This window comes from Poecilia formosa, unplaced genomic scaffold (genome assembly GCF_000485575.1).
Source record: "Poecilia formosa unplaced genomic scaffold, Poecilia_formosa-5.1.2 Scaffold70, whole genome shotgun sequence".
In the NCBI taxonomy this organism is placed as follows: Eukaryota; Metazoa; Chordata; class Actinopteri; order Cyprinodontiformes; family Poeciliidae; genus Poecilia; species Poecilia formosa.
In genome coordinates, this window is record NW_006800009.1 from 1,573,429 (window position 1) to 1,598,052 (window position 24,624).

The window sequence follows — 24,624 nt, forward strand, 5'->3', positions numbered from 1 at the left end:
CATCCGTTCAGATTGAGCTGTTCTGTAAAGTTGAGAGTTGTATAAGAGTTAGAGCTCAGGGAGGCAGAGAAGAAATGATATGGAAATATGAAAACTTTGTATAATTTTCCTTCCGCTTCATAGTTATGCTCTATTTTTTTTTGTTGAAGTGTCACATAGAAACATAATGAAATATATTCATGTTTGAGTTTGTATCGTGACAAAATATGAGGAGAAATGGGATGAAAACTTGCTTTCATTCCAAATAAACATTTTTAAGTGTTTATTTGTAAATTATAAACAAGTTATGAAAATAACCGTTTTTTATATTTTTTTGCTAAAGTTCATAGTAAAGGGTAAGGTAAACTTTAAGGTCACTTTAAGTTTAGAAACTGACTTGCTTTCAGTTTCCATTTAAAAAAAATGTGTCATTACGAGGTTTGTGTTGCGATATCTGACATGAGCCTGTACATATTAAACCACAATGAATTTGAATACAGCCATGATTGATGACATGAGCCTTTTGTGTATACAGGAAATGCTTTTCATTCATGTTAAAAAGTAACACTGCTAAATGTGCCTCTTTATAGCTGCTGTAGATTAATGCATGGGTTTGCTTGAGCACTCATGGTTTCTGTTCTGTTTCTGTGAAAGGTGATGAATAAACTCCAGCTGCAGTGCAGAGGTGCCTTATTTTACAAAGGCAAATTAAATTTGTTCATGTTTTGTCCTCTTATCCACAGCCGTTCGAGGCCAGTGACCTTCTGCTGGGCCTGAACTTCTCCAAGGTGCTGAGCAGTCTGGTGGCCCTGAATAAAGTCACCGCAGGTTGGTTGAAACATGTGCACCGTGCGTGCGTGTGTGTGAGTGTGTGTGTGTGCGCGCGAGTCACATGAGGAGAGAGCAGCCAGTTTTTTATGAAAGAACTGCAAAGCAGTGCGTGGGGGCTGACTGCAGATACCGGCTCTGTTTTATTTATGCTCTGCCGTATTTGTCTAGATATCGGCGTGGGGAGTGACTCAGTGTGCGCCCGACACTCTTCCGCCCACCGCATCAAGTCGTTCGAGTCGCTGTCCTCTCAGGCTTCACTGGGTCGATCCTCCAAGCTGCTGCAGAACCAGTTTCGGAGTCTGGTAAGGTTTGCACACGACGAAAGAAGTGTTTTTTTTTTTTTTTTTTAAATCAAAATTCATAAATTGGTGTTTAATATTCAGCTTAATACAGAGTTTAAACAAAACAGTTGTTTTAACAAGTAAAATAATACATAGTTTTTGATTTAAGTACACACGAGCTCTGTGTTTATTTTTAATTTGGGACTTCTTCAGGACATGTCGGAAAACAGCGGACAGCAGCTGCTGGTGAAGGCTCGCTTCAACTTCCAGCAAACCAACGAGGATGAGCTCACCTTCACCAAGGGTGACATCATCAGCGTGACCCGTCAGGAGGAGGGCGGCTGGTGGGAGGGGATACTCAATGGCAAGACTGGGTGGTTTCCTAGCAACTATGTGCGTGAAGTCAAAGGCTCTGGTAGGTGCTACAAGATCAGACATAAAGATATGGGCTAATGATTATGTCCTGATTGGAAATTATGGGGAAGGTGCAGATCCTGCTGCTTAATAGAATTAGGATGTCCTGTTATGATGTTAATTTAATTATATTCTGACAGAACGCTCATATTTTGCCACGCAGTGTTCAAATGCAAACTGGGGTTTAGCAGTCGGGGATCTATTGCTGAAGGTTTCTTCTAATTTGGAGTGAAACAAATTTTACATCGGACCAGGAGGAGAGTCAATTGCAATGCTGGAACATTGCTGCTGATCTACTGCAGAACAAAGTCCAGCAGAACTAGTTCAACATTTCGTTCAAACATGTTGAAACCAAATCATAGTTCACTTCTGAAAAATTTAGAAATTCACATTCTCAACATCTTTCTATAGCTTCTTCATCTTTTTTGAATAAAGTCTTAAAAATACTCTGATAATGATGTGACGCACAAACTAACATATGTAATTTGCCAATTGTAATTTATTTACATGTGTTTGACTCTGTCATTTACTATGTTCAAACAAGCTACATTTTAATTTGCATTAATTCCTGATAATGCTTCTTTAGATATTGAATGTTTTTACTATTTTGCATTGTCGTTTTCAAGAGAGACCTGTTCTAACATTATATAAAATCATTAAAGTTGCATACAAAACAACAATACAAGTGCATTATAATGTGTAAGGTAAATGATTAACAGAAAAGAACAAATGAGTCTATAGCCCCTGGCTCCATCATCTCCTGTGCACCATGTGATTGCACCGAAATGGCGATGAGGAGGGTTTTCATTTAGGCCTTCTTCAAAAGTGGTCTGAGATATGCTTATCTGCATTTGCTAGTACTCCAAACACAATCCACACAGGGCAGATTAGATTTAATTTCCTTTTTTGATGTTCTGCTCATGCAGCAGAGCAGCAGTGGACTATGTGCTGTAGCTCCGCGTTTGCTTGGTAAACAGAGATCGGTTCATTTATGATGGATTTTATTGTTGGGTGTGAACGCTCGTGGTTAAAGCTGTCCTCTTGTAACTGAAGAAATCAGGAAGCAAGCATATGTGGACTAGAACAAGACGTATAATTCAACCCTCACAAGGGATCACGAGTTTAGTGAGTGGAAAAAAAAAACAACAAAAAAACAATCCATGTGCAAATAGAAGAGAATAAACTTTGTCCAGGCGCCTGTTGAGGAAGTTTCAAATAAGTCGCTGCAATCTGGAACCAACCTGGTCCCAGATAAGCAGTCGAACAACGATGGGTGAATAGATTGACTTCAGTTTTGTCAGTCTCTTTATGATGTAAATCAGTTTCCTGTCTGTTATTCACGCCTTTGTGAATAATGTTGTTCTGAATAAGCCGCGTCACGTCCCTATCAGAGTTACAAACATCACAACAGCCTTTGTTGTTGTTGTTGTTATCCAATCTGATAGTAATGCAGCGATGCATCAATTACTCATAAGCTGCTGTGGTGTGAAGCCATGTGTTACCACTATCAGCAGATGCAGAGTAAAATGGGACGAAGACAAAAGGATTCATTGTTGATTCTCAAATCATGACATGTTTTTATTTCACTTGAGTCACAAAAAGGGACCTTTTATGAATTCCTGTCTTGTAATGCAGACTGTGTTGATTATTTGTCCTGCTTCTTTTAATTGGTTATAGGAAGTTTGTCATATTCCAAATGAATAAGCACTGATCGCTTATTGCAAGTGCACAGAAACTTTATATGCATGGACTACAGCAGCTAAACTTTCTATAATGGGACAAAACTGGGAAGTTAAAAATAGTTTCAATTAAAAAAAAAAAGCAATAAAAATTTAGTTTGGAATTTTTAATGTCTTTAGTTCAATGACAAACTAAGCATGTTTTTGTAATAAAATGAAAAGCATTGTTGATCCTAAACACAGAAGGATCCCACAATTGTCTTTTTTAAAAAGATGACTTTCAATTCTGTATTTTCTTGGTTTATTAAAAAAAAAAACAAACAAAAAAAAAACATGTTTGTTTTAAACAGCAAGAACGGGATATGAATCACTCTGTTCTGAAATGCTTCCTGTATTTTAATCGATCGTCTCTGGTTCAAAATCTGAAACACTAATCCAAAAATAAACAGCGTCTTTGCTTTGTTTGATTTTAAACTCGAGGTGCTGAAAATATTGAATTTAGAAAATAAAAAATTAAGAAAGAGAACCTGGAAAATGAGGGTGAATTGTAATTAATACAATTTTCCAAATATAAAATAGTATCAAATATTTTTGTGATTTTTTTTTTTTTTTTTAATTTCACAAAAAGTTGTTTTTATTTGATGTATTTTTTACATTAAGACCACTTTTGAATTAGACAAACCACAGTGTAAAAGCTTGTGAAATCATGGTCCTAAAATATTCTGCACTTATGACAGATTTTTCAAAACTGTTTGTGATTATTGAAGCCTTTCCTCTATTTGGGAGAACAAGGGAAAAATAATTAGTATTTTCCCTCAGATTTTGCACTTATTCTTGTTGACCCAGTACCGCCTTGTCTGCATCGTTGGATCCAAACCATTCACAGAATGACTGTTGATTGCTGCTTGAAGATGTGAAAATATTGCAGCGAATATATTATTCAGTTTCATGCAGTACCGCCATCTTCAGGTGATTATAATGAATTGCTTTTACTTTCTGGCAACAGATAAACAAGTGTCCCCAAAGTCTGGCACCCTGAAGAGCCCACCGAAAGGCTTCGACACTTCTGTTATAAGCAAGACTTACTACAACCTGGTAAGGATGCCTTTTTAGTCTCACTTTGAAATATTTACTATCTAAATCCATGATGTTGAGCTTTAAGGACACTGACTTTTCATTGATGTCTATATATTTTTTTTAAATTTTTTACAGGTGTTGCAGAACATCTTAGAGACGGAGACGGAGTATTCTAAGGACCTTCAAAGCCTCCTTACAAACTACCTGCGACCTCTTCAAAACATTGACAAGTACGACTTGATTAATTTCGGTGAATCTGTGCAATGCCATCTCGACGTTGTTTGACGTGGGTTGCGTGATGTCCTCCTCTCCTCCTCTCAGGCTGAGCAGCTCCGACGTAGCTCTGATTCTGGGGAACCTGGAGGAGATCAGCACCTTCCAGCAGATGCTGGTCCAGTCACTGGAGGAGTCTACAAAGTCAGTCCCTCCCCCTCACAGCGCTGAACACTTCAAGTTGCGTTGAAATAATAAACAGAGTGACGTCTAGTGTTGTAATTCATGTGTTGCATGAACACTAGATTAAACTGTAGACTATAGAATATCCTACTGTATACATTTTTTGATTGTAGAATAATTTTAAAGCATTTTTTGCTAACAATTTTTCTGTATTTCTACTTTTTTTTTTTTTCATTTAGTCATGTGTATTTTACGTGCTAATAATATTTGGTCTACCTGTGGTCTGCTTCTCGTTAGGCTTCCAGAGAGCCAGCAAAGGGTGGGCAGCTTTTTCCTGAACCTCATGCCTCAGATGAAGGCGCTCTATGTTGGTTACTGTTCCAACCATCCCTCTGCTGTCAATGTGCTTACTCAACATGGGTAGGTTCTCACCAATGTGCTGCTTTACCTGGAGATTTGTTACAATGTTGTGTAACATGCTTTCTGTGTTGCATGCTGTCTGAAAATATAGTTTGGCTGCTTGCTGTATTTAGCTAAATAGAATGGGAAATTGTTTTGTTTCTAATTGGATGTACTGACTTGTTCTGTCACAAGTGATCTTGGTTAGAGAAGAAGCTTTTAGCTTTATGCTGATCATGGCAGCTTTTTGAATAATTGATTCTTGTTGTTACGTCGTTGATCCATTCTTTGCTTAATTTCTTTGCTTGCTTATTAGACACACAAAAGATTAATCAACGGCACAAATGTCAGGAGAGTTGGGTTCTTGCTTCAAGGGAACAGTGCTTCTACCCTGATTTAGCAAATCCGGTTTGTTTTCCTGTTCGTTATCCAGCAAGAGGGCGATTGCATACCTGAGTCGTGGCTCTGATTCTGACTTCCAAGTCACAACCAGATCCGTAAATGGACATTTAATAATCAAAACATTCCACGCTGCAGGTTTACCACGTTTCAGTGAACAAAAATGGTCAGAAAGAGTTAATATTTAAAAGCAGCACACATAGCTTAAACTACTGAGCAGCAGGGCTGAACCAATTAATCAGAGTGATCGTGATTAATCAATTATGGAAATAATTTAGTAATTGATTAATCATTAACTGGAGCAAACACTCGAAAAAAGCCATTTGCTGATAAAATAATATATTCAAAGCAGTAATTAAGTCAAAATTGTACAAAAAATATATACATTTTGCATTTAAGATTAAAGACACCTTTTTCTGTAAATAGTTTTTAGCCAAAACTCCTCAGTTGCCACAGGTTAAGTTTCACCCGGTTCAGATTTATTATATGAATGCTTTGTTGTTGCATTTTAGGCAATTCAATATTTTTATTATTTAAAAAATGAACTGATTTATTTGCTTATTTGTATTTTTTAATGTGTTTCTGATATTGTAAATGAAAAATCTGTAGAATGTGTCATTTTTTAAATTACATTGTCACAATAATCAGTAGCGAAATAGAAAAATAGCATAGTTTGAAACATTTTGATGCCATCATCTCATAGCATTTTGTGGAGGTATTTTATCTGTTTTCATATTTCCCCTCCACTTCTCCATAAGCTGTTTTACTCAATCAACAAAACTGATATCAGCATTGACTCGGCCTCCGGTTGATCATTGTTGGCAAAACACTCTGACTCACTATAGACTGACATGTTAACTCAAACGTCTGGCAACATTCTGGCTCAATGTTGAAAAATATTAAAGACATCAGCAGCTCTTTGACGTTGAATTGTGAGTTTACAGTAAATCCCTTCTGTTTCTCCTCCAACTTTAGTGAAACTCTTCGGGACTTTATGGAGGGCCACGGTGCAGTGTCTCCTGGGATCCTCACCCTGACCACTGGCCTCAGTAAACCATTCATGAGGCTCGACAAATACCCCACCTTACTCAAAGAGCTGGAGAGGCACATGGAGGTGTGTGTTATGACCTGGAGTGTGTTGTGATACGACCTGAAATGTTTGATAACTACACATTTTCTCTGGTGTTTTAGGAGAATCACGCAGACCGACCAGATATTCTGAAGTGCATGGGCTCTTTCAAGAACCTTTCAGTAAGCCCAGCGCACTTCTCATCCTCTCGAATGTCGCATCTAACTGCGGAATGAGCTGAAGGCAGATGCTAAGGCAGTTTTCTGTTCCCGTCCTGCCAGGCTCAGTGCCAGGAGGTGCGAAAACGAAAGGAGCTGGAGCTGCAGATTCTCACAGAGACCATCCGGCTGTGGGAGGGAGACGACATCAAGACGTTGGGCTCGGTGATCTACATGAGCCAGGTGTTGGTCCAGAGTCCTATGTCTGAGGTACGTGCATCATCTGTGATGCAGAAAACATTAGGAAATAGAGCTGCAAAATCAAATAAATGTCATTGTGAAAGTGTTAGCTCATATAAATTCATGATGTGAATTTTAAAGCGAACCATTTGTCTCGCATGGAGGGCATACGAGACAAATTTATGCAGCATTGCTGAGGTTTTTTTCTTCCGCAAATTAACCTGGGAAACGGATTCTTTCCATAGAGTGCTGCTGTTTATTGCTGTTAACTTTTATAACTATGGAGAACAGCTGGTGAAAACCCTAAACTCAGGTTTTCTGAAATTCACATTACACTTGACAAAATAAAAAAAAGTATAATTATATAACATAAGTATATATTAAGTTGTATAGTTGACTGATGTATTTTTCACCTCCTACAAACGTAAAATATTGTCCCGTTATTTTTTCAGTCCTGCATTTTTGTCCCAGTTACTGAAATGGTTTTATTGACACACATTTAAGTAAATGCAACATTTATATGTGCAAATGGTTATTTAGGAAAATTGGTATTTTACATAGGAGTGGAAATGAGTCTTATTTGTGGTTTTATGCATAACTGCAGTTTAAGGTGATGAATGTGTGGTGTGGAGGCAGCCTATCTTTGTGGATGACGGCTGACTAATGGCTGCAGTAGAAATATGTGGGTCAGTTGAGGCATCTAAAAAATGTGATTTCTGGCCAACGAGATGCTTTGGTCTGAAATTAGGATTGTCACCATATCACCATATCTTCCATTAAGCTGCAGCTCAATCAGCTGCGTCAGAGCTGATTGAGCATGAGACAAAAGAGACTTTCTGATCAAAACTCAAACCTGAAACCAACTATTCAAACGGCACAGAGGTGAGCGTTAAGGCTGGTAATTGGAAACAACCTGAAGCAGTTGTCTGATTAAATCAGCTCACCCCTAACTTTTAAAAACAAGACTAAGTCTCTCTCTGAATAGTGGATTCACGGTTTTTATTTCAACCAACTATTTTAGAAAAACACAAAGACTGTTGTAATATTTTTTTCCGATTACCGTTTCTTGTTTGACTGCTGAGATGAGGTCCTTGTGCTAAGGGGCAAAGGCGATTAGAAAAATGGAGGGACCACTGTTAGGTGGCATCAAGAAGTTGATCCCCCTCCTGGTTATTTCTGCACAGCTGATTTGTTTCCTCCAGTCCATGCATGGTTTTTATTCAGGTAGTCCACCTTCCTTTGCATAATTGTTTGCTTAATTGGACACTTTAATAAAAGTCTGGTATCTTGTCAGGTTTTCAGCTCCACTGTGAAGTTGTCATCCACCCATACTTCTCTGTCTCTCTCTCTCTTTTTCATTTTGATCAGGAGAAGAATGAGCGCTACCTCATGCTGTTTCCTCACGTCCTCCTCATGCTGTCTGCTAGCCCTAGGATGAGCGGTTTCATATTCCAGGTCAGAAATCCCTTGATCTCCACCTCTGAACGTCCGTCCGAATGCCTAAATGAAAATGTATTTCTTAAGGATTAAATTAAAGTTTGAATTACTTGACCTTCATATTTTTAAGCGTTTCCAAAAGTTTAGAAAAGTCCTTCAAATGCTTGATATTCAGTTTGCACAGTTTTGTAATAAAGTGCAATCTGATAAAAGCCCACATTTTAAAAATCTTTACTTTTTTTTTCTTCCTGTATGGAGTTAAATCAGACCAAACTTTTCTTGCTTTAGGTTAGTTATAATTACCAACATTTCCTATTTGCTGAATGCCAGAACACTTAGACATTTTTAAAAAATATATTTTTTAGAACTTTCTTTGTATATTGTGTTTCAACGTTTAATTTGAGCATGACGATCCAAGATCAAGATCAAGTTTCAATATAATGAATATTTATTTATTATTCCTATAGTATGAATGACTTTTTGATCTGCATAATTGAAATAAAGGGTTGCTTATAATTGATGCAGCATTATTGAAATTGTGGGATTTTTTATTTTTTATTTTTTTTATTAAATTGGAGTTTCGTTCTCGGACCAGTCAGGTGTTTAGGGTGTGGATTGGAGACATTTCAAAAAATAAAATGTTATAGTTTAGTTTACTTTGTTTCTGCTGTAGTATATAAAATGCCATCACAAGACATTACTAACAATAATGAGTTGTATCATATATAATAGTGAGCTGAAAGTATCTTTTGTAGTTCATTTGTGCTTAAAAAGCACAATACAACCCTGCAAACCATCAGGGTCAAGAGCTTATATTTCTTTTGTTTCTCCCATTGGTTTGTCTTTGCAGGGAAAGCTGCCTTTGACTGGCATGATTGTGACCAAACTAGAAGACTGTGAAGCCCATAAAAATGCCTTCGAGCTAAACGGTAAAGGCACACGAGAAGCAGCAAAAACTTCATGAACATGCAGAAAGTGTTTCGAACGGCGCCCTCCCTTTGCGTGCAGGCACCATGTTTGACCGCCTCCAGGTGGTGTGTGCAAACCAGCAGGACCTGCAGGACTGGGTGGAGCACCTGACGAGACAGATCAAGCACAGCGCCGCCACGGCCCCCAGCCACAAACCACTCGCTGTCCCCTGCCACACGGTCAGGAGCTAATCATTACACACAGCCTATTTCCTTTCCATTCATCTGAGCCCAGTGTGGGGCCTAAACACTGTGACTATATGTATGTTGGTTTCACACTGACTGTGATCCTACAAATCAATATGTTGTGAACGGTTGGCTTTACATAATGTGCAGTGGTCATGTGAACAGACTGCCGTGGCGTTAGCAAGTGGTTTGTTTCTCTCGTTAGAATGACATCAGTAAACAAAAACTGATTTTAAGTTATAAAAATGCATAGGTTTCGACTTTTTTGGCAGAATGTGTTGAAGTCGACTGATAAAATCAGCTTTAGGAGTCATTATCTGCATATCAGAGGCCGACTGATCTGTCAGTCGGCCTCAACCTCAATAACCTCAACCGGTTATTGAGAGGTCATAACCTCAATAACCGGTTATTGAGGTTATGACCTCTCAATAACCGATATATATTGAGAGGTCATTGTGTTTATAGAGTATTTAAAGTGTTTCATTGAGCAGAGAATGGGAACAAAATGGTTTTGTAACAGAGATTGGTTTTGTTTGTTTGTTTCCTTAGCTCCCATCTCATCCTCTCACCCCGTCCCGGCATGCTGAGAGCAGGGCCATGACTGTGGCTCCCACCTACCACACCCTGCCTCACCCATCCTCTCATGGGACGACCCACAGCACAATGACATGGGGCCCCCTGGAGCCACCAAACACCCCCAAACCCTGGAGCCTGAGCTGCCTGCGACCCGCGCCGCCATTACGGCCCTCCGCTGCACTCTGCTACAAAGAGGTGAGGGGCTGTTTATACTTGTTTTTATTGTTTTTTTATTTAGATAATTGCACTGTGTCTTTTGCTTTATAATTTTGGAGAAAAAATGAATTGTTTTGCTTCCCTTTTGCAGGATCTCAGTAAAAGTCCTAAGAGTGTGAAGAAACTCCTTCCCAAACGCAAACCTGAGAGGAAACAGTCTGAAGAGGAATTTGCTCTAAGGAAGAGTATGTGTTCAATATTCAAGCACCATTTCATTGTAGTATTAGATCTCTACTCTTAATACTAGGTCCCTTAGATATCTAATACTCTAACAGTATTAATATTAGCTTTATACATGAAGGCTATCCATTTTAATTAAATTGTTTGTTTACCCTTTCAGGTACAGCCGCTCTGGAAGAAGACGCCCAGATCCTGAAAGTTATTGAGGCGTACTGCACCAGCGCCAAAACCAGGCAGACTCTGAACTCCAGTAAGACAAATGAAAATAATATAAAGGTTAATTTAGGGAAGGAGGAAAGCTTCATACTTGTGTGTTAGTTTGATGTTCGATGACCTTTAAAAAAAAACTGCCAATTTTCTTAGTATTTAAACAACAGTAAACAAAACAAAACATGAATTTACAAAAACTCATCAAACTTGATGGAAAAAAAAATGCTGTTCTCTTTTTCTAGATAATATACTGATTATCACACCTACAATATCTGACATTTATATACAATTGTGAGGATTTTCATACATGGTTTAAGCCAGAAAGTACATTTACCAGCAGCTGCATCTTGTGGCTTTCACACGCTACCTGTACAAATCGTCAAACTTGTTTCTTCCTGTTCATATCTTTGTGGAGTAATACAAGCAGCCGGGCTCTATGTTTTATACGTGAGGCGGCTGAAAACTTCTCAACAGATATGTTTCTTGTGGCTTCTCGATCATAGTTTTCAAAGTTTTTTGCATTTTGAAACCGTTATTTATTTATTTTTTTTAAACTACGACGTATTTTGATAGCGTCAACTGGTCGATGCCTCGTAGAAACATACCTGTATTTTCTACTCGGTGCCTATCTTACCGCTGCTATTCCAAACTGTTCCTTCTAACAATATCTCCTCTCTCTTTCCTTCCCGTTTCCTCCTGTTCGACATTTTTCTGATTTACCTTGAGTACCTTTTTCCATATTTGTTTTTGTTTCATACTTTTATGATTTTTTTTCATCCTCTCCTTACACATCTATCATTTCTTTTATGATTTTCTCATCTGTTGCGTATTGCGTGCACCGCCCACAACCCCTTCCTCCAACTCCCCATTTCCTCCCTCTCCACGTTTTTTGCGACATCTTCTCCCCCCTCGTCCCACCGTCGCCCTGACCCCGGCCCCACCAGCATGGCAGGGCACGGACCTGATGCACAACCACGTGCTCGCCGACATGGACCAGTCCTGCGTGGACTCGCCGGGCCGCCGCAGCAGTGTGTCTCGGCCAGAACTGAGCTCCGACCTGTCGGAGGACTCTGACTACGACTCCATCTGGACCAGCCACAGTTACAGGATGGGATCGGTGCCCCGAAAGAGCTGCATCTCCCATCAGAACTAGAGAATGTACAGCGCCGCCAGGCTGTACTATAATGTAACGTATAGTGCGCTTGCCTCTTTTACCTTAGATGTATTAAAAAAAAAAAGATTTTTTTTAATTTATTTATTTATTTTTTTGGTTGATTTGGGTAATTTATTGCTTTAATTTATTTTTTTCGACGGCTTGTCTGATGTTTTCAGCATTTTTCCTGTTGCCTTTCCCTTTTTTGTGCCTCCTCTCTTTCTGTAGATGTCATGCAGTAAGTGTTAGCTAATAATTCTTGTTAATTTATCTTGAATGTGACCACTCTCCTTGTTTGACCATAAATCTGGTGGACTCTGAGTGGAGAGGATGGGGATTTTGGTATGTAGTTTAGGGGAGGGGGATTTATGAGTGGGGCAGGTGGGGGACTTATGTTTTTTCCTGTCTGATATTCAGATGCAATTCAAGAATGAGTGTCTTCAATTTACCATAAATTTGTTCTTTTTCGGCATGTGGTTTTTGGGGTACGCATGCTCAAACATAGCACAGATTGCTAAACAGGCACACACACACACACACACACGTGGTTAGGCACAAATGCCTCTGCTGTCTGCAGAATAAAGCAGTGTGCAAATTCAGATTCTTAACATTTTACATTTAGTCTTTCATGATTCAATGTTTAACCAATGTTTCAACCTTTTGGGAGGATAAAAAATATATGTAAAACAAACAAAAACTACTATAGGAACAAGCAGACTTTGTCAACTGAATCTGTAGCCAAACATTAAACAATGACTCAGTCTCATCATTTCTTTCATGACACTTTCCACCAGGGTATTCAGGGACATCCTGGATATTAAACTGAATGGTGCATTATAATACTAAAACCCAGTTTAAATTGGTATCCTTAAATTCGGGATCAGTGAATTTCTTGATTAATTATCAGTGAAATAAGACCTGCTGAGATCTGGCACTGACGTCTGTCCTGCACAGTTTGATCTCATTTGGAAAACAGAATAATGGTCTGGATGCATTTAAGGTGCATTGAGACTAAGGATTGGTTTGCAACGATTTGAATACTCTTTCAAACTTTTTCTGCATTTTTTTTTCACTTTGCAATTGATAGTAGAACAGCATAAATAAATAAATATGATATAGCGACCATAAAAAGTGGTCTAGGAGATGTTAATCTGCATTATTTTTGCAATGGGAACATTGAAGGATCACCAAGTTGTAAATTCCCTTTAAATGGGCAGCTTTATGTTGAATCAACTTTTTTGAGCTTTACATCAATTTCTAATGTTATTCCCTCATCAAAAGCATACATGGAGTGTTGCTTTGCTTCTTTCATGAATATTTAAAGAATCCATGAATCTCCATAGCAGCCATTCAGGGATGCCTAAGCACTTGCTCTCACAAAGCATTGCCAATTTACCCAAATCTCCTCTTTGGAGCTTCAATCTCTAGTCGAGCTTTTGCCCCACAAAGCACCAGTCCTGCGTTTCCCCCACTCAGCTCATCCAGACTAGCGGCGGCAGCCATTAGCAAACACCTGGTGGCTCTGCTAATCTGCTGAGCGCATCATACGAACTACTTCTCAGTCTATGAACGGTAAATTGACATAATGGAGAAATGTTGTGAAGACTTGCTGAAAGTGGAGTGCTGGGAAGAGTGGGAACTTTTTAAAGAGACGGAGGCCAATTTCATGGTGCCAAAGTTTTTTTTTTTTTTTTATATCATGTTTGGTATATACAGCACTTTAATACCAACTGAAGGAAACATGGTTCCTTGATTGTGCTATAAAATTACACTATGTGCCTGGAAAATGCATAATGCTGCCCATTTAATTGCTGGGCTTTTACCATCTTAAAAAGAAAAATGTATTTAAGAAACAAAATTAAGTAAAATCACGATGGTTGACTAATTTAAAGCAGCTGAACAGGTTTTGTTAAAATATTGTAAAATGTATGGTTGCAAAGTGAAAAAAAAAGAGGAAAAGCTTAAGGGGTATGAAAACTTTTGCAACACTTTGCCTTTGATTACCACAAATACATCCTGAAATTTAATCTCTGAGCTTTAGAGACAGTGATTCCATAAAACTGAAATTTTGTATTTGCAGCTAAAGGTGAAGCTTGAACTGAACTTTTCTTTTGTCATTGATGGTGTAGCTGATAATAGATGGTGTCTGTAAATGCAGTTGTTTGAGATTACCCTTATAACTTTGAGTATGAAAGTAAAAACATAGCTTAAACCAGTCAGAACAAGATCAAGTAAACTAGCACCTATGGCCTAATCAACTCTCCCTACTGTTGCCAGCTTGTGAGGCTTCCCATTCTTTCTCACATTAATACCTATTTTTATGAAGAAGTATTTTTCCAGTATCGTTATGAAAAGTACAACTCTACATCCTCTTACAGTGGGTAAAAAGAATGACGTATGGAATATATATATATATATATATATATATATATATATATATATATATATATATATATATATTGGTCCATGTTGCAAGTGTTTATAAAATGATTTCTTTACAGTATGTATAATTTTGTACACATTTTAGTATTTTTCCCCCCCACTTATCTGTTGATTTAAAATTGTATATCAATGTTTACAAAATAATCTCTGGAAGAATATTGTTCCCCATTTCATTTGGTTTGTATCAGAGTTTACAATTACTACTGAAATGTTTTAATTATTTTGCACAATCATGTTATGGGCAAACGGGAGCGGTGGTGTGGACTCAATGAAATTCTGTACTTTTTAGTGTCTACCAAGACTCTGTATAATATAATCTTAAAGATAGATTTAAGTATTCAGTGTAATTGTAAAGTGAATACTCATTTGTAGTGTAAATGCTCACCTTCAGTGGTTGGATGACGTTGAAGGACAAAAAAAAAAAAAAACAAAAAAACAAATGGAACAAAACAAAAGAAACAAAGGTGGAGTTAATCTATTTCAACTTCAGAATGCTGTTAGAGTGGACTTGGCATATAAAGAGCACATAATGTCCCCTTTTTTTGTAAATACTAGTTGTCTTGCTGCCAGAAAAAAAAAATGATCTAAGAATATGGCTGTCCTATCATGTGCTGAACTTTGTGACAGGTGTATTCTGTGGTTTAACAAGTCAAACTCTTGGACAGACAGGGTAAAAAAAAACAACTTTGTCTTTAACCAACATCGTTCTCTGTCTGCTCTAATGTTGCATTCAAGTCACACATCTGACCGTGTCCTTTTTCGTTTTTTTTTTTTTTTTTTTTAAAGCAGCCTTCAGTGTATTTGTTCTACACTGCTGAAGTGTTCAAAGTCCCAAATGCTGTATTATGAGTTTTAATAAATCTATCAGTTGATAGAAGCTGTCGTTCTGTTGATTTGTGGAGCCGATCTGATTGTGTCTGAAAGCTTTCGCTAACTTTTCATGCCTTTTACTTTCTTCCGAGTCTTGTTTTTCTGTCGTGACTAACACACCTATTACTAACCTCCTGTCTGTACCTACAATAAAGTCCACACTGCCTTTACACTGAATGTATTTCACTACTACTTGTTGACTAGTGCAAGATGAGACATAGTGAAGTACCAGAGGTTGTTTGCTTCTCTGTTTTCACCCAGGATCACGACCAGAAACAGGGCTGCATGTGATCATCCCTGGTGAGGACAAAGTTTTTCTAGACGATCCAAATCGAAATGGACAAAGTGCACTGGAAGAGAAGTAAGAGTTACTGATGGTGGCAGTAAGAAGTTTACATGAACTTGTCTTCGTCTTCGGCCTGAATGCCCAAATCATTTTCTGCATTTGCTGATGTATTTCACCCACTTTTTTTTTCCTGGTTAGCCAAGTGATCCAAAATACAACTTAAAGAATTTTGAAAAGCAAAAAAAATTGTGTTTGCATGATTTAATTTATTGTGGATTTGTTTAATTCACAGCAGATCAAAATATATCCATCAATCTTCTAGCATAATTCAGGCTCGATATTTCCTAGCTCAATTTGTAGTCATCTTAAACTGGCTTGTTTCCTGACATAGGCCAGGGTTAAAAGAAAATTATATCATTCTTAAACGCAGTTTAGGCCAGAACTGTCCTGGAAACTCAAGGTTGTCATGCTTTATCTCTAAGAAAACTAGTTATAGAAAAATACCAAATGCTTTTGGTATTTTTGGCATGATTTGTAAAATCTGTGTACAGCCCGACTTAAGTCTCTTGCTTTTGGGTCCGTGTATTTTCAGGCAGTTTTTTTTTTTTTCCATTTGAAATGAAAAAGGAAAAAACAAAAATACTAGGTTTTTTTCCCCGTTTATTTAACTAAAATCCTATTTAGTGCACAAAAAGAAAATGGGGGAAAAAACGTATAACGAGTGCTCAATTTTGAGTTTCATTATTTCATTTTTTGACAGGTTTTTGTAATCTCTTCCATAGCGGCATGCAATTAATTTGATCATACCTTCACACAGAAAGTCTTACACGCTGACTTTTTGTATATGAAGCTCATGGCTTCTAAATGCAGCTAACATTCAGTAAATGGCTAAAGGGCCAGTCTGCCCAATTTTATTTTATTTTTTACCAACCTTTAATCTGCTCTGGTTTAAAGTTGATGCTTTCCATTATTCCTTAGCTCTGGATTATAAGCAAGAAACATTAAAAATAATTATTTCATATTTAATTTGTACCAATCTATATGTAGTCAGAGCTTTAAACTCAAAATTTAAAGCTCTGACTACATAATGAGACAAAATGTTCTCATAAAAATGTATTTATTACAATAACATACAAGCAGATATTCAGCCAATGTTTGGGGAATCATGAAAAAATATTCCTATAATTTAAGTATATAAAAGATGAGGAGACAGTGAAGAAGACAATGTCAGGAGGAGGAAGAGAATAACTGGGAGATTCTGGGAAGCTGCATCCAAACCTGGAGCTCCTCCTGAAGAGCTGCCTGTATGAAACGATAAAAAATAAATATTTAAAAAAGTTCACTCTGCACGTAAGAAGCCAATCGAAGGGAAGAATATATTTCAGACGCACACAAATATTAATTTACAAACTACAAAAAAAAAAAAAAAAAATCAGAGGAAGGGAATACTAGTAACTGGTATTGGAAGAGAACACTGTGTCAAGGTTTAGAAGATACTAATATCTTCATAAGTATAGAACTCTCCAGAGGAATATTATATTTTGACACGCGTATCATACGGTATATATAAAAACACATTAAACTCTTCCTATCACACTTTAAGCCGCTACGGTCAGATAACAAGCAGCGGAAAACGACAGGCTGACTTGCCGAAATTAACGAGAAAAACACACTCCACCCACCCGCTGAGCCTGGAGCCGCCTGGCCCCGTTAGCGGAGCTACGCTGCTCTGAAAACTCCGGAGAACATTTAAAAGAAATTGCATAAACTAAGAGCGTAAATGACGCGATGAGGGCTACTTTCTAACCTAAAACATCTTAAAACAACTTTCTGTGACAAATTAATACTGTACTTACCTCTATTTATCGCTGCTGGTGGCTCAGTGCAATGGAGGCCATCTTGCTGGTCCAGAGACGAGACAGGTATGGCTGCAAGATGGTGTGGAAAGCCACGCCCCTGTGCTGTGGCCTTTCAAAAATAATAATAAAAACTAAATTAAAAACTCAGGCTAACCATTTTTCTCGGTGACCAGATGTCCGGTATTATTTATTTGTCACATGAGTTTTACTGCCATAGTTTTAGTTTACATGTTTTATTTTGTCTTATGCTGCACATTTTTTGTTATTACGATTCATATTTTGAAAGGCTTATGTAGGAAGTTGAATCCAGAAAAGAAGATGCACGTGGTATGAAAGCATTACGTTAGCAAGTGGCTGTAAAAAGTAATTTAAGTTTAAGAATTCATTTAATAACCGCATTAGACCTCGAACAGAAGGGTCAGCCAGCGAGGTATGTTTATATGTTTTATATCATTTTTTATGTCGTTATTGTATTCATGACACCATCTCACTTAAGTTTATGTTGTATTTTAGTTTGACGGTGTTGTTGGCGTCAATAGGAACAAAGGTGGAGTTGTAACAAGAGCAACTTTAAATATTTGCATTAAAGCTGACTTCACACCAGCAGTTCAATGAACTCTTTATTGCCATTAAGAAGAGGTGGAAGTGATGAGGAGCATTACTTAAACTGACTTGCGGTTGGCAGAAAATACTACTACCTTGTCTGTCTACAGCCTGTATAATGTCTATGTGTGATACGGCTCCTGTGAAAGCCGGACAGAGAGAACTTCCGGGACAGTGCGNTGTCCGGTATTATTTATTTGTCACATGAGTTTTACTGCCATAGTTTTAGTTTACATGTTTTATTTTGTCTTATGCTGCACACTTTTTGTTATTACGATTCATATTTTGAAAGGCTTATGTAGGAAGTTGAATCCAGAAAAGAAGATGCACGTGGTATGAAAGCGTTACGTTAGCAAGTGGCTGTAAAAAGTAATTTAAGTTTAAGAATTAATTTAATAACCGCATTAGACCTCGAAAAGAAGGGTCAGCCAGCGAGGTATATGTTTTATATCATTTTTTATGTCGTTATTGTATTCATGACACCATCTCACTTAAGTTTATGTTGTATTTTAGTTCGACGGTGTTGTTGGCGTCAATAGGAACAAAGGTGGAGTTGTAACAAGAGCAACTTTAAATATTTGCATCACACCAGCAGTTCAATGAACTCTTTATTGCCATTAAGAAGATGTGGAAGTGAGGAGGAGCATTACTTAAACTGACTTGCATTTGGAAGAAAATACTACTACCTTGTCTGTCTACAGCCTGTATAATGTCTATGTGTGATACGGCTCCTGTGAAAGCCGGACAGAGAGAACTTCCGGGACAGTGCGCTTGTCAAAAATGAAATCATGAAAATCGAAATTGAGTGCTCGTTATCCATTTTTTCCATTTTCGTTTTGTGCACTAAATCGGAAATCGGATAACGAGCCGTTATCCGATTTCTGATTTTAGTTTAACGAAGAAAAAAACGAGTCTATTTCCGTTTTCTCATTTTTAATTTCAAACGACAAAACTAACTGCCTGAAAGAACATGGACCCTTTTGTACAAACCTAAATTAAGCGTTCATTGTCACTTATACTGGTTTATGTAACTGCCTGTGTGAATCTAATCTCATTGAAGGAGTTTGGTGGATGTGGTGTACGCCCTGCGGGATGAGGTTCAAGAGCTGAAACAGGTGAATGCTTGCTGTTGTTTTATCATAAACTAAGAGTTAATTGTGGTGGTGTTTTTAATTCATTTTAACCATACAGTTAAAATACTTTGCAGAAGGTCCTTACTTCCTTATACTAATTACTTCTGGTCACTTGACATGAACTTTTTCATTGTCTGCAGGGTTTCTGGAGGTCTTTAAAGCTTTGTTCCTTTTTCACATGGACTGAAAATAACAAATATGAAAAATGTAGAAATGAAAGACAAAAGCAAAGATGTTAGAGCTGGAAACCTACCTACAGTGAATAAATGACATGATATCTTTGAGAAAAAAAATCGACTGCAGTTCATGTCCTCAGAGACTTTAAATTAATCACATCAGTTTGTATAGGACATTTCATATGAATGAGAGAAACACACTAGTTTGTAGAGTCTAAAAGCAGCTCAAGACAAATGGGAGGAGGGGGAGGAAGTGAAATTATTCACATAAAACAAAATGCAACTTTTAAAACTTCCATCCATCCATTTTCTTCCGCTTATCCGGGGTCGGGTCGCGTGGGCAGCAGCTTCAGAAGGGAGGCCCAGACTTCCCTCTCCCCAGCCACTTTTTCCAGCTCCTCTGGGGGAACCCCAAGGCGATCCCAGGCCAGCTGAGAGACATAGTCCCTCCAGCGTGTCCTGGGTCTTCCCCAAGGCCTCCTCCCCGTGGGACGTGCCCGGAACACCTTACCAGGGAGGCGTCCAGATGCCCGAGCCACCTCAACTGGCTCCTCTCGACGTAGAGGAGCAGCTGCTCTACTCCGACTCCCTCCCAGATGTCCGAGTTTCTCACCCTATCTCTAAGGGAGAGCCCAGCCAACCTGCGGAGGAAACCCATTTCGGCCGCTTGTATCCGTGATCTCGTTCTTTCGGTCATGACCCAAAGCTCATGACCACAGATGAGGGTGGGAACGTAGATCGACCTGTAAATTGAGAGCTTTGCTTTTTGACTCGGCTCTCTCTTCACCACGACGGACCAGTACAGCGCCCGCTTCACAGCAGACGCTGCCCCAATCCGCCTGTCGATCTTCCGCTCCGTTCTTCCCTCATTCGTGAACAAGATCCCCAGATACTTAAAGTCCTCCACTTGAGGCAGGACGACCCCCACTGACCCAGAGAAGGCACTCTACCCTTTTCCGGCTCAAGACCATGGCCTCAGATTTGGAGGCACTGATCCTCATCCCGACCGCTTCACACTCGGCCGCGAACCGCTCCAGCGAGAGCTGCAGATCATGATCTGATGAAGTCAACAGGACCACATCATCCGCAAAAAGCAGAGATGCGATCCTAAGGCCACCAAAACGGATCCCCTCAACACCTCGGCTGCACCTAGAAATTTTGTCCATGAAAGTAATGAACAGAATCAGTGACAAAGGGCAGCCCTGGTGAGTCCAACTCTCACCGGAAACTGGTCCGACTTACTGCCGGCAATGCGGACCAGACTCTGACACCGGTCATACAGGGACCTGACAGCCCGTATCAAAGGGCCCGGCACCCCATACTCCCGGAGGACCCCCCACAAAACCCCCTGGGGACACGGTCGAACGCCTTCTCCAAATCCACAAAATGCATGTAGACCGGTTGGGCGAACTCCCATACTCCCTCCAGGACCCTGCTGAGGGTGTAGAGCTGGTCCAGTGTTCCACGACCAGGACGAAAACCACACTGCTCTTCCTGAATCTGAGGTTCGACTATCTGATGGACCCTCCTCTCCAGGACCCCTGAATAGACTTTACCAGGGAGGCTTAAGAGTGTGACCCCCTTGTAATTGGAGCACACCTTTCAGTCCCCCTTTTTGAACAAGGGGACCACCACCCCAGTCTGCCAATCCAGGGGAACTGCCCCCGATGTCCATGCGATATTGCAGTCGCGTGAGCCAACACAACCCTACAACATCCAGAGCCTTTAGGAACTCTGGGCGGATCTGATCCAACCCCGGGGCCCTACCACTGAGGAGCTTTTTCCCCAATGTCCCCAGAGATTGGAGAGCCCAACCCAGAGTCTCCAGGTTCAGCTTCCTCAACAGAAGGCATGTTGGTGGGATTGAGGAGGTCTTTGAAGTATTCCGCCCACCGGCCCACAACGTCCCAAGTTGAGGTCAGCAGCACACCATCCCCACTATAAACAGTGTTGGTGCTGCACTGCTTCCCCCTCCTGAGACGCCGGATGGTGGACCAGAATCGCCTCAAAGCCGTGCGGAAGGTTGGTGTCTCCAAACTCCTCCCACGCCCAAGTTTTTGTCTCAGCGACCACCCGAGCCACATGCCGCTTCGCCCGCCGGTACCCATCGGTTGCTTCTGGAGTCCCTCAGGCCAAAAAGGCCAGATAGGACTCCTTCTTCAGCTTGACAGCATCCCTCACCAAAGGTGTCCACCAACGGGTTCGAGGGTTGCCGCCGCGACAGGCACCAACAACCTTGCGGCCGCAGATCCGATAAGCCGCCTTGGCAATGGAGGCACGGAACATGGTCCACTCAGACTCGATGTCCCCTGCCTCCCCCGGAACGTGTTCGAAGTTCTGCCGGAGATGGGAGTTAAAGCTCCGTCTCGCAGGGGACTCCACCAGACGTTCCCAGCAGACCCTCACTACACGTTTGGGCCTGCCAGATCTAACCGGCTTCCTCCCCCACCACCGGAGCCAACTCACCACCAGGTAGTGGTCAGTGGACAGCTCCGCACCTCTCTTCACCCGAGTGTCCAAGACATACGGCCGCAGATCCGATGAAACGATGACAAAATCAATCATCAAACTGCAGGCTAGGGTGTCCTGGTGCCAAGTGCACATATGGACACCCTTATGCCTGAACATGGTGTTCGTGATGGACAATCCAAACAAAACTTAAAACTTAAGCCACGAAAAATACAAACACAAATTCTAGAAATAACTGGAGATATAACTAAATAAATGAGAATTTTTAAACTATTCTTATCTATTGCTCCAGGTGGGCAGCTGTAGCCAAATAGTTAGTCATTATATATGAATAGAATAATATGGAATAGAACAGATCAGGTGAACACAAAGGTGCTTATAAGAGTACTTATCTCAATGTCATTGTATATCGGAATAGGACCAGTGGTTGTTTTAGAAAACAGTAAAACCATGTTAAAATTCAAAATGTATTGTCAGCCAATGCCGAGACTTTAAGTTGATTATTAGTTGATCAAATTTTGCACAAGTTTTCAGTATATATGAGGGACATTGTTGGTTCTTAAAATCCCTTAGGTGTCACCCCTGAAAACGCTTACATGTTATCCAATGGGTCCATGAGTACACTGGTGTGCTCATGACGATTAACGGGTTAAAGACCGCCTATGTAGTCTGTCCTTTTGGCTGCAAGTAACAAAGTGACAAAAGATCCCATTTAAAGCTGGCTCGATGCTAAGGTGTGTTATATGTCAGCATAACTCTGGTCTATGTGTTGAGTTTCGGAGCTTTTCATGCCTGAATAAAAGTAAAGTTCCTGGAAAAAAAACGATTCATGACTGATCACTCAATATACAAAACCGTGTCTTAAAATGTGTCAACATTTCTGGCTTAGTATGCTTATTTAAAACATTATTTGCTATTTGAATGATTTTATGAGTGGAATTAAACATTTCTCATATGTCTTTTAGAATAACTCATTATTTGTCGTCGCAGGACAATAAGAAGATGAAGAGATCCCTGGAGGAGGAGCAGAGAGCACGTAGAGACTTGGAGAAAGTTGTGCGGCGAGTACTGAAGAGCATTAATGACCCAGCGTGGGATGAGACCAACCTGTGAGCTTTATTGGTTGCATCCATCTGTAGCTTTGACAAAAATTTACCAAGCATACCTTTTGTGGACTTGATGCAAAATCTAAAATGCACACACTGGCTTAAAAAGGTAAAAACTTCTTCTGGGAATGAGACCAAGAGTGGATTTAAAAGCTGTTGGCTGTGTGTTTAAGACATTTCTTTTGGTGATATGTACAGAAAATTAAAGGAATGTTGACCAAATTCCTCCTAATTACATTCCTTTAGGCAAAAAGCCAGTGTTGGAAAAAGAAATCATTTCAGCATTCGTCATGAATGTCTGTTGCTTCTTTTTTTATTATTTTTATAGGAAGGATCAACTGGAAAAATTAGACCTTTTTTTCTGTTTCTCTTGCTTACAGTCTTAACAGGATGACCATCATGTGATACATAAATGGTACTCGAATGGTGTTCATGGTCATGAAGGCTTTGGACAAGTTGCTACTTGAACAATACTATTTCATAACCTCTCTAATGTTATTTAAAGTTTTATTGAATAATTTTGCAGGGATCTTTTATCGGACACAGGCTACGTCTGTTTTTATTTCAGCTTGTAGTGATTTCCCCCTTTTATTTCTTCCCTTTTGTCTTTATTGTTTGACCACTTTGCGGTACGACTTTCTAAGTGAATTGTACAGATATAAAGTTTGTACTGTGTGATGTAAATAATGCTAAAACATGAGCCTTTTCCTTTTGGAAATAAATGTTTATTGAAAGAAGGACTTTCAATCACTGTTGAATATGGTCCAGACTGGTGAAGTAAAGGTTCCCTGAATTTTTAGTGAGTCACTAACAAAATAATATTGATAGAAGCTTGTGACTTGAAGTACGTATTGTGCCTTTCAAAAGTTTTTCAAGGCGATAAAAAAAAGCAAACAGGTGAAAAATCCTTTAGTCATGAGACCAAAATGTAACTTTTTTTACTGACATGAAAACTACTAAGTGTGTTGAGTATTTACTAAGTAATATTTCAGTATTTACTTATTTGTTTCAAACAGGATTAAAAAAAAAAAACAAGAGAACAAGAAATCAGTAGGACAGAGAAAAACGTGCATACATAACCAATAACAAAATAATTAGTTTACCACTACTTTTGTGTTTGAAAAGGAGTAGACTTATTTGATCTTTTTGAAGAAACACTGCAGAATACTCTTAACAAACCATTATTTCCATCTATTCTGCCTCGCTTCCAGTTGTTTTGTTCCCTATGTGTATCCCACTCACCATAGAAATGTTTGTTTTTAGATCATGCTGAACATTAATGTTAAATATTTTAAAATAGTCATACATTAAAGGACCGTGATCTCAGGTAAGTTGAGTCTGGAAAACTTTTTTACATAAAATGTGTAGAAATGCTGTGCGCAGGTTTACAGGGATGCCACAAATGATTCAGAGTGAGATATTAAAAGGTAAGTCTGTAAATCTTTGGTATTTTGAAATGGTAGCTGAGAGAAACAACTTTGTAGATTTTTTTTTTCCATCAATTGTCCATAATTCTTGATGCGCAGTTCATGAAATATTTGCATAGTCATAGTAAATTGGTTTTAGATCTAATAGTTGCCATGTAAAAGCGCTGTTGTTGTACACACATGGAAACATTTGACATTTTCATTTCACTTGGGTATCATCTTGCTCTTGTTCCCTGACTTGATGACCAACACTGGTAAGTCAGGATTACTGTAACCTGGGCAACGCTTTATAATTGGAGTGCTTTAACTATACTTTCTAATCCGTGTACTTTGTTTTTTGTGATTAGATCAATGTTGAGTATAAACTTTGTAAATCAGATCTACGTGGCTTGATTAACTCAAAGA

The 24,624-nt window shown here is 39.1% G+C and overlaps 1 protein-coding gene and 1 long non-coding RNA gene across 3 annotated transcripts in view; both read left to right on the forward strand.

Annotated features, from left to right (window-relative positions):
• arhgef7a (Rho guanine nucleotide exchange factor (GEF) 7a) overlaps positions 1 to 23,546 on the forward strand; it is a 35,617-nt gene extending 12,071 nt beyond the window's left edge. The window contains exons 3-21 of one of the 2 annotated variants that reach the window (XM_016673092.1): positions 723 to 807; positions 979 to 1,112; positions 1,305 to 1,506; positions 4,191 to 4,279; positions 4,397 to 4,491; positions 4,583 to 4,678; positions 4,955 to 5,077; positions 6,431 to 6,569; positions 6,647 to 6,706; positions 6,806 to 6,952; positions 8,291 to 8,377; positions 9,210 to 9,288; positions 9,368 to 9,507; positions 10,063 to 10,284; positions 10,397 to 10,490; positions 10,646 to 10,735; positions 15,422 to 15,521; positions 18,969 to 19,023; positions 22,677 to 23,546. In XM_016673092.1, coding sequence (XP_016528578.1) covers positions 723 to 807; positions 979 to 1,112; positions 1,305 to 1,506; positions 4,191 to 4,279; positions 4,397 to 4,491; positions 4,583 to 4,678; positions 4,955 to 5,077; positions 6,431 to 6,569; positions 6,647 to 6,706; positions 6,806 to 6,952; positions 8,291 to 8,377; positions 9,210 to 9,288; positions 9,368 to 9,507; positions 10,063 to 10,284; positions 10,397 to 10,490; positions 10,646 to 10,735; positions 15,422 to 15,521; positions 18,969 to 19,023; positions 22,677 to 22,799 — 2,160 coding nt within the window. In that variant the 3' untranslated portion in view covers positions 22,800 to 23,546. Of the gene's footprint in view, positions 1 to 722; positions 808 to 978; positions 1,113 to 1,304; positions 1,507 to 4,190; positions 4,280 to 4,396; positions 4,492 to 4,582; positions 4,679 to 4,954; positions 5,078 to 6,430; positions 6,570 to 6,646; positions 6,707 to 6,805; positions 6,953 to 8,290; positions 8,378 to 9,209; positions 9,289 to 9,367; positions 9,508 to 10,062; positions 10,285 to 10,396; positions 10,491 to 10,645; positions 10,736 to 11,639; positions 14,071 to 15,421; positions 15,522 to 18,968; positions 19,024 to 22,676 lie in introns of those variants that run through there. The other variant, XM_016673093.1, reaches the window with a different exon arrangement.
• LOC107836614 (uncharacterized) lies at positions 16,538 to 17,911 on the forward strand. The gene is made up of 2 exons (XR_001662559.1): positions 16,538 to 16,599; positions 17,606 to 17,911. It is a non-coding gene; the product is annotated as an uncharacterized LOC107836614 (long non-coding RNA).
• Positions 23,547 to 24,624: the final 1,078 nt, after the last annotated feature.